The sequence below is a fragment of the Neolamprologus brichardi genome, chromosome 1, assembly GCF_056152115.1.
Source record: "Neolamprologus brichardi isolate AB-2024 chromosome 1, ASM5615211v1, whole genome shotgun sequence".
In the NCBI taxonomy this organism is placed as follows: domain Eukaryota; kingdom Metazoa; phylum Chordata; class Actinopteri; order Cichliformes; family Cichlidae; genus Neolamprologus; species Neolamprologus brichardi.
In genome coordinates, this window is record NC_142104.1 from 6,113,191 (window position 1) to 6,126,252 (window position 13,062).

General features: G+C 40.9%; 1 protein-coding gene across 1 annotated transcript in view; it reads left to right on the top strand.

Moving 5' to 3' along the window:
- Window positions 1-13,062, top strand: part of itfg1 (integrin alpha FG-GAP repeat containing 1) — a 158,670-nt gene that overhangs the window by 134,364 nt on the left and 11,244 nt on the right. The window contains exons 15-17 of the mRNA XM_006779704.3: window positions 4,186-4,310; window positions 9,278-9,360; window positions 10,178-10,295. Coding sequence (XP_006779767.2) covers window positions 4,186-4,310; window positions 9,278-9,360; window positions 10,178-10,295 — 326 coding nt within the window. The remainder of the gene's footprint in view (window positions 1-4,185; window positions 4,311-9,277; window positions 9,361-10,177; window positions 10,296-13,062) is intronic.

The following is a 13,062-nucleotide window of genomic DNA, read 5'->3' on the forward strand; positions in this document are numbered from 1 at the left end:
CTCAATTATTGTTTTGAAAAGTCTTATTTATATATTATCTATTTAAAAACATTTCAGGTCGGCACTCATCTCAGTTTACTTTAGTAGGCGTACAGTCGGTGGCATTTCCAAATCTTTTATTTTACTTTCCTTTGTATCAAAATAATATAAACACAAAATAATAAAAAAGACATTAACGTGTTTTGTATTCTACCAATCCATGTTTGGAGTAACAAGGTGGATGATCAAGTTCAGTTCTAAGCACTTAAGCAGGATTTCTAAGACCTTTTTATACTATACTGTGTTTTATATAGTCAGTAAAATGAAATGTAATACTTCAATGAAGAGCAACTTTTTCTTTTCATTCTATTATATTTTTCTTTCCTCTTTCTTTTGGCACAAATTGGGTTGGACCCTGTGGCTATCTGTGTACTTTCTTTCGTGGGCGTGTGGTCTTGAGTGCTTGCTTGTCGATGTGTTTGGCTTTGGAGCAGTAACTTGTTGAATCGAAGCACATCATGCTGCCCACAAGTGTGTCTGTGTTTTAAAACTTGAGAAAATGAGAAGTCCGCACAGATGTACATACACCAAGGGTGACTGCTTGTGCTACTTCGAATCCGCTTTGTCTTCTTAGAGATGGATTGTAGGCTGTCAGTCATGTGTGCAGGGTGCAATCTCCTGCCAAGACCTCCGCTGGCTCTGCTATTGGAAGATAGGACAGAAATGCGCTTGCTCGCATATGCACAAGCGCACACAAAATGCAGACACTCCGATACACTGCTCTGCATAATACCCTTTGCCAGCCTCCCCGTGTTGTGAAATGGCTTTGCTCCAGCCGTGGCCGTGTTTGTTAGCCAGTCTACTCAGACACGCACTCGCACAGTACTCAGCAGACGTTAAGCCAGGCTCCCTGCCTGCAATATAACCCTGCTTGATCCTCCATCACACACACAGACACACACACACACACACACTCTCACCCACTCTACCCTGCTGAGTGGCGGGCTGCAAGCTATCCACCTCTTGCCCACAAACGAGGAGAAGCCTTCTGTCAAAACCATCAAACCAAACCTGGCCTAAAGGTTCAATCCCCTCAAAAATCCCCTTTTGTTCAGCACCATGGCTCTGAGGTTCTGTGTGAAGCAATGAAGTGTTTTGTTTTTTCACAACTGCAGGATAGAGAACAGAGAAGAATTAGTCTGCCAATAAATTATTGGTTGTCAACTATAACAAAAATAACCCTAAAGGCTATTTAATTGTTTAGATTAAAGACAGAAGTGGTTAACAAGAGTTCCGACTTGTCAAGTTAAGCAGCAAAAACTCTATTAAGTTTACTTGGTTAATCCGCCCACTGTGTTATCCTCATACACTTCTCCGACATTCACCAGTTTTGTTCCCACACATTTATGTGCGTGTACAAAAGTAGCAATTGACAAGAATTTTTATTTAATTTTTTTAATTCAAATCATTCTGATTCTTACTCAGAGATGCCGTTTCTGTTGTTGTTGAGGTTTTTGTCGCCCCAGTTTCTGTAGATATCAACAAAGGTACTCTGTCTTGAAACAGCATCATTCTGATTTTTCTTTTTTTTAAGAAAAAAAGAAAGAAAATCCATCAGGACTTGGTGTCGCTATAAGCGTCGCTGCTATTTAATTCTCCTTTTACATCCTTAACTGTCCTAAATTATTTTTCTTTGTAGTTGCCAGAAAAACTACTTTTGGTAAACTTGGATTTTGTGTTTGTCCACATGTTTTAAATGTAATGCACATGTAAATTTAACCAGCTGGGGTAGGATGAAAAGTCTCAGAATCGCCAACATAGTCAGGATCCATTGTCTTACAGTATGTAGTAAATTATAGTCAATTTTTGCGCTATTTTGAGCTATTTCAGGCTGGATCAAGTGGTCAACTGGATGACCCATTGAAAAACATTGTTATCCCTGGTATGATAATGTTGCTATGTGTAAAAAGCATTTATAAATCAAATTTTATTGCAGAAGTACACAGCTTTCCAGTCTACTGATCTGGTGAATTCCCGTAACACACGCACAAATGCACGCACACGCGCGCACACCTCAGTAAATGTCAGACACCCCAGGATTCAGCTTCAATGTCTCATAAAAGCTGCGTCTTTGTACTTCAGGTAAGTGTCCAGCTCCTCCTGGAAACAGCCAATATTTTTGATCATCCATCGTCTGTCTCTCTCCATGTGCAGTGTGTGATTAAGGCAATTACGCTGCCTCTTCAGAAAACCGCATCCCGGTGCTAAAAAGCTGTGAAAATAAAATACATAGACCAATAACAAGCGAGAGAAATTTAGGCATAAATAGACATGGCTGAAAAGCTTTCTTTGGTTGAAGATGGCAAAAGTCAATGGTGTTCATTGAGCTTCCATACTAACTGGAGCCACAGAGTGGACATTAGAGCATCAAGGACAGGCTTTCATTGCACTAACACCATATAGTAGCTACTAGATCCTTTCACCCGCTGGCTGGTCAATTTGTACCCCTGCAGTGTTCCTGAGGTAAAAAGCCAGCTTTATTTGTGCAGCGAGGAACAGCTTTTAAGAAGAGAAATATTTAGCTGCAGTCAGGTGGGCTGACAGGACCTTACTGCAGGTGGCCAAAATGAACCGGACAAACTGAGGTTGGGCATAGATTAAAGAAAATAAAGAGAGAAGCATAGCTGTTGTGCTTCTCTTGGCCTGCAATACGCAGTCCATCCACATTAGTTCTGATCACTGGCTGCCTCAAGGCTTTCTCTCTCTCTTCTTCCATCTTTCTCTCTCTCCCCTTCCCTCTCTTTGTTTACCACATAGAGGTTGATTTATGTCGGCTGCACTTGGCAGAGTTGGGTGGCGTGGGCGAGATACAGCAGCTGAAGGGGAGAGAGAGAGAGAGAGAGAGAAAAAAAAGGGGAAGCAAAAGGCCAAATCAGAGTGATGTATCAAGAGAGAGGAATGGAGAGATGAGCAGAAAGGAGGAAACACAATAGTGAGGATTGGATGAGAATATTAAGTGAGTGGGGAGAGATTACAGGAGGGAGGCTGGGTGAAGAGACAGAGAGAGGTGTTGCACTGGCCTCAGGTGTCTCTCTCTGATTTGTATCTTTTATGACGCTGCTTCATGTCAGAACACAAGGTCTCATGCTGCAGTCCCTCTGGCTCAGTCGCTCTGGTTGTGTATTTCCTTCTCATTCCTCTTATTATGGTTACTCGTACGTATTAATGTTGTCATCAACAGTCGTGCTCGGGATAGGTTTGGTCGGAGCACATGGTTTTACATTATATGAGCCCAGTGATGAAGTCTAAGTTATTGATTTAATGTTCTTTATATGGTTCTTCGATTCTACAGCACTTTGTTGTTTCTAAATGTACGAAAAAGTAATTTGACTTGACTTCAGATGTTACATTTCCTTCTGTGTCTCATTCCCACCCATCCCAGATCAACATCTTGTAATGACCTTGATACAGAATCGTTTTGAGGTTTCCTACTTTGTCAGGCACCAAAATGTTGGCGGCAATGGAACCTTTTGGTGTCGCGAGTCGATCGGGCTTGTTCTGGTACTTGTACGCTTAAATTTGGGGAGTTTGGAGGCCGAGTCAACACCTTTGTCTTGCCTCTTGTCATTCCTGCACAGTTTTTGTGGTGTTTTAAGGTGCAGTGTCCCTTGTGGTCTGGCAATATTAAGATGGATGGCGTGTTTGAAAGTAACCTCTAAAGTACATGAATTCCAAAGCCTAAGACTTAAAAAGCCCAACAGAAGATTCATTTGTATCAAGAATATTCACTAATTTCTGGTTATATTTTCAGTCTGCACTGCTTTTAGTTGCTTATAATAATGCTCTTTAAAGACTTTTTGCTGCACTCTTTTTGCACATTGTCGACTCTCATAGATTACTGAATTCTGATATAGCTTTTTCCCCCACATATTTTCATGATAAATTTCAAACTTGACCAGCCAGAAGTACAAAGTTGTACTGGCAAGTGTACCAAATTTCATCCTCTGGAGTGCTTTCCAGTGAATTAATTAATGCAAAAATGTTAACTGTGGTGGCAGTAGACTCATGCTACGCACATGCTTGTTTGTACATTCAAAGGCAATACATGCATATTTTTAATGTATATTCTGACTTGGTTTTAGTGTTTGCTGAAAAGAATACCTCATTGATGGCAAATGTGTCTTTTCTGTGTCTTCCCTCCTGTAGCTGGTCAGCTAAGCCAGTCAGCTTATTTCTCCCTCCAGCTGCCCTACACTGTACTGGGGCTCGGTCGCAGCGCCAACTTCCTGGATCACCTTTTTGTCGGCATCCCCCGGCAGCCTGGAGAGACGGTGAGGAAATTTTACCGAGATAACTGCCAGTACTTCTGCTGCAGGGTTCATGGTCTCACAGAATATCTGAGGAAGATTCCTTTACAGAGCTTATGTCACAGCAAATAGCAAAAGGAAGGAAAGTTGTGCAAAAAAATGAGCCTTTTACAACCCCAGGTGCAAAGTGATTTAAAATACAACACTTGTAGTCAAATGCCAGATTAAGTCATTTCTGAGCAGCTTAACTTGTCCTGAATTTAACAGTGTGCGGCATGCCTAAGACATTGAATGTCTCTGTAATGAGCCTCGGGATTGTGGTTTTAAAAACAAGAAAATCTTCCAAGAAAATATCAAATGATGGATGAATTAATGGAGGGAGCAATTGAAGCACTTTTTGTAAGTCATAAGCGGAGAGCAAAAAAAGTTGTTTTTCTCCAACTGCTCCAGCATTTTTCATGATGGGCTTGATGTAGCACATTTCTTCCGGGGATTGTGAGATTAGTTTGAAAGGTGTTTTGTGAAGGTTCAGTAGAGGGATTTCCCTCCACATACTTTCTTATCAAATTAAAAAGTGAGGTAAACAGAGACTAGAGTATCTCCCTAATCTTGCAAAGGCATTTAATGCTTGGTTGAGATTTTTCCTTAATTAAAGCAGTAGTTTATGCAAGGAAATATTTTATACCTTGTGTTTATGTCATTTGGCAAACAACTGTTTGCTTGCTGTTGACGTTAGTTCATAAATATAGAAAGGGAGACGTTAGTCTGTACATTTTATAGCTTTTATGCTTGAAATATTAATAAAAATGAATTATCATGCGTCTTAGCTTTAAAAAAAAAAACAATGACATCTTCACAATCTTCACAGTTACTACTTTTTTTTTCTCTCCAAGTTTTACTGGAAGTCTTTGGTTTGATTTATGTATATTTCACCAGTTTTATTTTTGTAGGGATTTTCACATTTTATTTACCTCTGCTTCTCCTGCTTAATGAGGACAATATTTTCTCCGGTGTCATAAACAATGATTTGACTTGAAAAAGCATATTTTGCCACCCACATCTCACTAGAGGCGTGATTGCGCAGTAGAATCTAGGTGAAAGAAAATCAGATTTCCCTGCCCATTTAATGACTAAAAAATAAATAAAGCTTGAGAGAATTATGTGACACAGATTGATGCTTTACGGAAGCTAGATTACACAGCTCCTCTTTAATGTATGGGATGATTGATGACATCAACAGAGGAATTAATAAAGGTGTAGCGAGCTTCCCACTGAAGGAGAAATACTGATGGCTTCCTTTTTTACTACTTCTACACATCTTTGCTGAACAACCAGCTAAATGACTGTTTATGAATGACTCTGAATCAACCGCATATGTGATTCCTGTCATACGGCAACAGATCAGTATAGTAATAATAAATAATTGGTTTTATTTCATGGTTTTTATCTATTCTTTGTCTATATTTCTACTCTTCACTACCTCTAATCTCATCTCTCTTCAGTTCAGCTCTCTCCGCCTTCATCTCCGTCTCTCTTTTTCTCTCTCTAACGCAGCACTGTCACTCTGAACATTAGGCACGACAGGGTCCCTTTTCCCTCCTGTGTGGTACCAAGGTCTTCGTTGAGCAGCTGATTAGAATTGCAGATGGCTCAGTCCGCTAGTCAGACAGCGTAGGGCACCGGGAACACTCATCACAAACAAACTGCGTTATTGTCCTCTTTCCACACCCTCCTTTTTCCCATGCAAAGGAATGCAATCCTTTTCCCCTCATTTTTCCTCCTCTCTTGTCCCTTTTACAGTGTGAATTAATTAATGCCTAAAGATGTGCGCTATTATGCAAAGTAGTTTTTTCTTTGGTGCCCAGAGGGACTGGGGAGTGGAGTACCTCCATCGAATCTACCTGTAATGAGAAAAGAGGCGAAGGTTTAGAAATCTGACCGTTACGTCACCCTGCACAGTCGGCTTATTTAGCGCTTTCTGTTCGCCAGCTCTCTTGATCTGCTCGTCTCTCATTTTTGTTTTGTTTCAATCTTTATTTCTGTCCTGTTTTCTTACTGTCTCCCCTGCTGCGCCCTTTACACTTTCTCCAGCACAAAGAGAGTTTCTGCCCGCTGTTTCGCAGAAGGCGATGTTTTGTAGAATCTTAGTGGATATATTCTTCCCTCTGTCCAATCAGTCCTCTCATTTATTCACCCCTCCTCGTCTTTCTGTGAGTCTCAGTCCTCCTGTTCACTTATCTTCCACCCAGGGGATTCCCTTTGCTGTTCAAAGTGGTTTACTTCACTAATCAGTCCCCTACTTGTCACTCTCACTCTCTCTCTGTCTTCCTCATCCTCTAACTCTGTATCTGTCTCTCTCACTCTCCATAGTGTGCCAGTTTTCCTGGCTTTGAACCAGAGTATCTCTCGTTCTCTCTGAAGACTTAGGAACACTTTTCTCTTCCAAACAGCCAGATCGGATCTGCTCCCAGGCAGCGGTAGTGGAGGCTGACTCGTCTCCAGCTCTGCTCCCCCGCCAGTTGCCGCACCAACAGCAGTGCTTTCCAAGAGCTAAGCGACAATGGCTGGCGGCTAGAATGTGCTTGTTATGTAAAAAGCAATGCCGTTGCTGTACGCTTATTCAAAATAGCTGCAAGATGTAGTTCCTTCCAATTGATGAAGAAAGGAGAGTCACTATTAAAGAGCAGTGGCACTTACAGATTCTGCCAAACGTAGAACTGGAATTCTTTCCTCTGAACTGCGAGTATAGTTACAGCCTTTAAATCATTAATATATTGCCCCCTTCTCCTATTTATACCACTGCGCTCTTAACCCATTATGAGCCAGAGAACAACCCCAGTTGCCTGAGCAGGCTCTTAAAGCAGAATAATATCTGCAGACACAGACGATTACACTGGGCTTTTCCAGAAACCTAAGCCCTGTTTTATAAAGATGCTAAATACGGCCTGTGTCAGTCTCATGTCAGATGTCACCACTAGTTGCTGAGCCCTAAGGCAGCAAACAACTAAAAATGAAACTGAAACTTATGCAGAGTCAAGCTGCTGTCAAACAGTTCTCCAAGCAAATGTTTGTAAACTCTGCAGTTATGTTCAGTCTGTCTTAACCGTCTCAGCACTTTAGATATTCCCCAATATAAAAGAAGTACTTTTTTTCCTCTTGCAAAGTAGCCTCATTTATTCACTTTGCAAGGCAGAATTAACTCGTGTGGTAAACAGGTTGCCCCTTCTCGTGCCAAAGTATTCATGTGCAAGACACTGAACTTGTTCTGGCAAGGACACAGTGGAAAGTGGTTTGCAGAAAGTTAAAAGGCGCTCTGTAATTGCAGATCTTTTAGAGAAGCAATTTCCTCGTCAAATCCAAGTCATAGCCTGATGTTTCTAGGCTTTCTCCTACTCTTTGAGCTAACAAAGTAAAAATGATTGCAGTATTTAGTAATTAGGGATGTTTGTGGTGTGATGAGGTTTTGCCACCTTTTTAGTATACAGTCAAATATACAATATGGTTTCTTGCTGTAAAAGCAAAATCATTTTTATTTGTAAATTTGTTGGGTTTTTTTCTTGTACATATATCTCATTAACTTTGTCTTAATTTAAAAAAGCAATCTAATCTGCTTTCATGCATAACTATGAGGTTCAATATATTCATTATGCTGTTTTAACTTTTGCTTATTTTCATGATACCTGCATGTAACGGCCCTGTTTAACCTTTCAGGCTTTCATTTTTGCATTTAAATTTTGAATCAGGCAATGTGGCTAAATGCTTTAAAATCAGAGTAAAGTGTAAGTTATCTGCTCCAGTCTACAAATGTAGGCAGAAAAAAGGCTAAAAAAAAGAGAATTGGACAGTATGTCCCATTTGTCCTCATTATCGCCACTGTGGTGTCCTTTTGTAAGACCCGTACCCCTACCTGTACAGGGAAGCTGTTCGGTGACCAGCAGGTCAGATTGTGGTTGCACTGAGCAGCTTCTAAACAAGAAAAGTACTTTAGTATATTCACAGTGTTCCTGCAAACAAGAGCTTTTGACACTAAAACATCTCAAACTAAAATAAGCTTTAAGATGAGCCTGAGGGATCTGTCTGTCAAACACTGTCTCTCCCTCGCCTACACAGAAATGAGTCGCGATCTAATCAGGAAATATAAAGGAAAACTCTTATTTGGGTAAACTATGAGTGTATCATAATTTAAAAGCAGTATCTCTGCCACTGTGGACACTCTGTGTTAATATAATCACTGTTGATATAATACCAAACAAAGAAACCAGTAAACATGAACATTCAAGTTGTAAATGAAACACAGGAGACGAGACATCATTAACATAAAATACTTTTGTTTTTCCAGAATTTGCTAAATTGAAATGCTAATATTCAAAAACACTACTTATCTTACTTAATAGTCATTGTGAATCTCTAACTTGTAAGTTTTCGAGCTGCAGTCTTCAGATGTGATGTAGTGAGTCATTACTGGACTGGAGATTTTTGTCAAAATAATTGACTTCAGTTAGAATTTTGTATGTACTTTTAATGTGTGTTCTAACTTTCAGCTCCCATAAATTCAGTCTTCAAAGCAGACCTTTCTGCTGCTGCGATGTGATGCGTTACATGATGAAAAGACCATGTGCATTTCATCAAGACGGAGACTGACTTCTGCAGATGGCTGCGCTTGCACACAAACTGCCACGGAAATCCTTTATCATACATGCAGCCATATGTACCACACTCACAATAAAGAGAAAAAAAAAGGTTTTATTCACCATAGCCTGAGTCATTTATTTCAAGTAGTAGGTTATCTATGTCTGAAACACATGGCTTAAAATAGCAAGTCCACAGTAGCTAAGAATGGGACCCATTACTCTGCCTCGGAGGGCTTAACATACATATTGTGTCGGCGTGTGTATATCTTAAAGCGGTCTGCTTGTATCGCATGTATGGTTGCTATAATGTATTACTGTGAATAAAGATAATCAGTTAATGTGTTTTTCTTCTCTTTTCAGGAGATAAGGAACAAGGAGTGGACGGCCATCATTCCCAACTCTCAACTCATTGTCATGCCTTTCCCACACGATACACCCCGCAGGTGCATAAACGCTTACACCTCTAGATATAATACAATATAGACAGGTCACAAATGGCTGCTTTCCTTGTTCACAGCCATATAATTTGCTCAGAGAACCTGTTAACATTTGTTACTATGGACACTATTCAACACTTTTAACCGCCTCGTCTCATGTCATTTGCTGGCATATTCGAGTTAATGTTACCTTCAGCTCGCTCCAGACAGCGTCTCTGCGGTATATCTTCACAAAGCAATACCCAGAAGTGAGAAAACATGCTCACGCGCACACGCTATTACCTCGCAGCATGTGTCCTCATGTTATCATGACGCTATTCACATGTAGCTGCACACCCAGGAGGAGCTCCAGATGGCTAGTCATCTCAGACAAACAATGACACACATGCACTTTCCTCGATAGGCTCATAACACTTGCATGTTTGCCAACGCACACGTACCCACATATACACCGTGAGTGAAATCAGACTGACTGTTTTTATGAAAACAGGCGCCTTGGTAGTCTTTTCACACAAAGTACAAGCTAACAGATTGCAAGATGTATCATGATGAAGATTAAGTTAATACATCAAAGTGGCTGGATTTCTGGAAATACATAAAAGTTTTTGGAAACTAGAGAGAGCGCAGTCTTTCATTTTATTCAGCTGTATGACCAGAAAGTGAAAGAGTCGTTCGTTTATTTATTTTAACATAACACAGTCTCTGCTAATGTCCACCATTTTGGTAATTGCATTGTTTTTCTGTCAGATAAAACTATTGCAAAACATAAAACAGCATATGGCAATCTTTCTTTCTTTGTCTCTCTTCCTCCCTTCCTTCTTAGTTGGAGCGCTAAATTGTACCTTACTCCCAGCAACAGCGTGTTGCTGACGGCCATCGCACTGATCGGCGTGTGTGTCTTCATCCTTGTTATTATTGGGATCCTTCATTGGCAAGAGAAGGTCAGAACACACACACACAGACACAGAGTAGCGTGTTGTAGTTAATGTTGGCCTCTTCCTGGTGATTTACTGCTTCAGAGTGTGAGTGTGTGTATGTGTGTGTGAGACAGAGAGAGAGAGAGCAGATTGGTCACAACCAGCAGCAGATGGGTCTCACTGTCCCTGTCCTGTAGTCCTCTCGCCTCCCACCAAGACACACATACACACTCTTTCTCTCGCTCTACCTCTCTCTCTCTCGTGTTCTCGGGGTCACAACCTGGAAGGACGTTCAGCTGTAATTGCCTTCTTCTGTCCTTTCAGCACGGCAGATCTGCTGTTCATTACCGCCATAAATGTGCTCTCCAGGGAGTCGATGCATGTTTTCATGTTTTTGGTTTTGTTTTTTTTCTTCACATCCTCCGGTGAAGAAAAAAAAACACACATCACAGTCTCAGCAAAATGTATCCCATCATAGCAGGGTTGATGACACTCAGACACAAACACAAATTATCGCAAATGTTCTCTTTTTTTCTGGATTGTTTCCTTTTTCATCCACACACACACACGCACACACGCACACAGTCTGCTGGGCTGAGCAGTGCAGTAAGTTGCTGGCATCTTCTCCAAACCATCTGCCGTGAGACCATGTGCACTTAATGTGTTCCTGTGTGTGTGTTTGTGTGTGTGTGCGCGCGTCTTCACTCAGGTTGACATGCAGCATGGTTACACACACAGAAGGGCTCTAATTGCCCTCTTTTTTAGAAACGTGGGTGTGTGCATCAGCTTCATCTGAGCTGATGCGAAATTCAAAAAGATAAAAATAAATAAATAAGCATGGCTGGTGGCCAAACTAAGTACACAAGATACATCTAGCAGGCTCAGGTGGATGGGAGGAGTGATGAGTGTGTGGATGAAAGCTATGTTGCAAGAGCAGGAAATGGGGAACGCAATTAAGAAAACGGTTATTTCACTCTTAAAGGTTATTTACGATTCTGTTTATACGTAAATGTGCTTGGGTGCAGCCCTTCAAAAAAACAAAAAAAACAGAAATGCTTAGCTCAACATGAATCGTACTGTACATACGTCAAATGCTGATTGGTTGAAAGTTGGACAGTATAGTAGTGACATTAGTTTTTGGAATAACAGGTTGGGGTTTGAATCCCAGTTAGCACATACACTAGGGCTGCACGATTTTGCATAAAATGAGAATCACGATTTTTTGGCTTAGAATTGAGATCACGATTCTCTCACGATTTTCTTTTCCAATATAAATATTTATTGCACTTATTAACTGCACGTCAACTTCGTAACAGTTGAGACTGAACATAAAAACAATAAATAAACATAAAAACAACAAATGTCTCACGTTTTGTCGTTGCCGCAAAATGTTGTACTGCTTGAAATTCCGTCTCCACCGTTGCTCGACACTGCGTGTATAGAGCAGGTAGAGCAACAATAGAAAAATAGTTGCGGGACGGCACTGCGTAGCGTTTGTCTAGGGTGTTGATCATTTTCCTGAATCCCTCGTTTTGCACAGTGTTGATGGAGCCATATCTTTGGTCAGGTGATAAGTGATAGCCTCCATAATTTCTTTGTGCCTGCGGGAGTTCGACGGGTATAGGGAAGCGCTGTATAAGGTTCCCGTTATTGATGTTTGGGTGGTTGACCGGGACGGATTTTCTCCTGTCACTTTCTCGTCATCCCTGACGTGCTCTCCGTTGTTTTTTCCCTGCTAATTTTAGCATCACACGGCACAGCTTCTGTATCACGTGGTATAAGGCTCCGCCCTCGCCCTTGTTGAGCAGGAAGAGTGAGCGCTTGTTTTCTTGCAGATTACGTCCCGGATCAAAATGCGGTACAATCGTCGTCGTCTTTTCTTTTCTTTTCTTTTTCTTTCTTTTTTTTTTAATCGTTGTCATTTGGGAATGAGATCGCACATAAATATGAATCGAGATCGCGATTTTCTAACGATTAATCGTGCAGCCCTAACATACACCCAGTAAAGCTAGATGTTAACCATGTCTACATCTGGTACCAATCGAACTCCTTCAGTTCACATGCTGAAGTATCCTTGGACACGGTACTGAACTCCAAGTTGCCCCTGATGCATCCATCAGACTGTGTCAATGCCAGGAAGCACTTAGGCGTAGATAAAAGCATATGAATGTTTGTGTGGATGAGACTCGTAGTAAGAAACCGCTTTGAGTGCTCAACTGAGTAGAAAGGCTATATGAGTACCCGTCCATTTACCAAACATCAAAGATAAAAGAACAGCATGAAAAGCTCAGACAGTGGCTACATTGGACACTTTTACACACATTTCACTTCAGTTCTGTTATGTTCAGTCCCAGTGTGTACTGTTGTTGAGTAGCCCACAGATTCAACTCAGCTCTGTCTTGTTCTCACAGAAAGAAGGAAGAGGTTGTCATTCATAAACCAACAATATATTTGGCTTTGAACACTGTGGTGTTCATAGGCTGACTAGTCACAGTAATCAAAAATGTCTCACTACCCCCCACTGTACCCCTAATAAGAGTAATAGTTACTAGTTCTAGAAAGGGTTTTGGCCTTTTTGACTACTCATTTCAGAGTTCTCATTTCCGCAGCATGCAGTTCAGTGACATCTTCTTAATGGTTTAATAATATGGTGGTATATCATATAGTACTTGCAAACTCACAATAGGCTTTGATTAGATAGATTAGAAGCAGCACAGGAATATATTATTCAAATGCACTGAAATATGTAACATCGCACTCATCGTCATTTCACTTCAGAACAAAACACTGC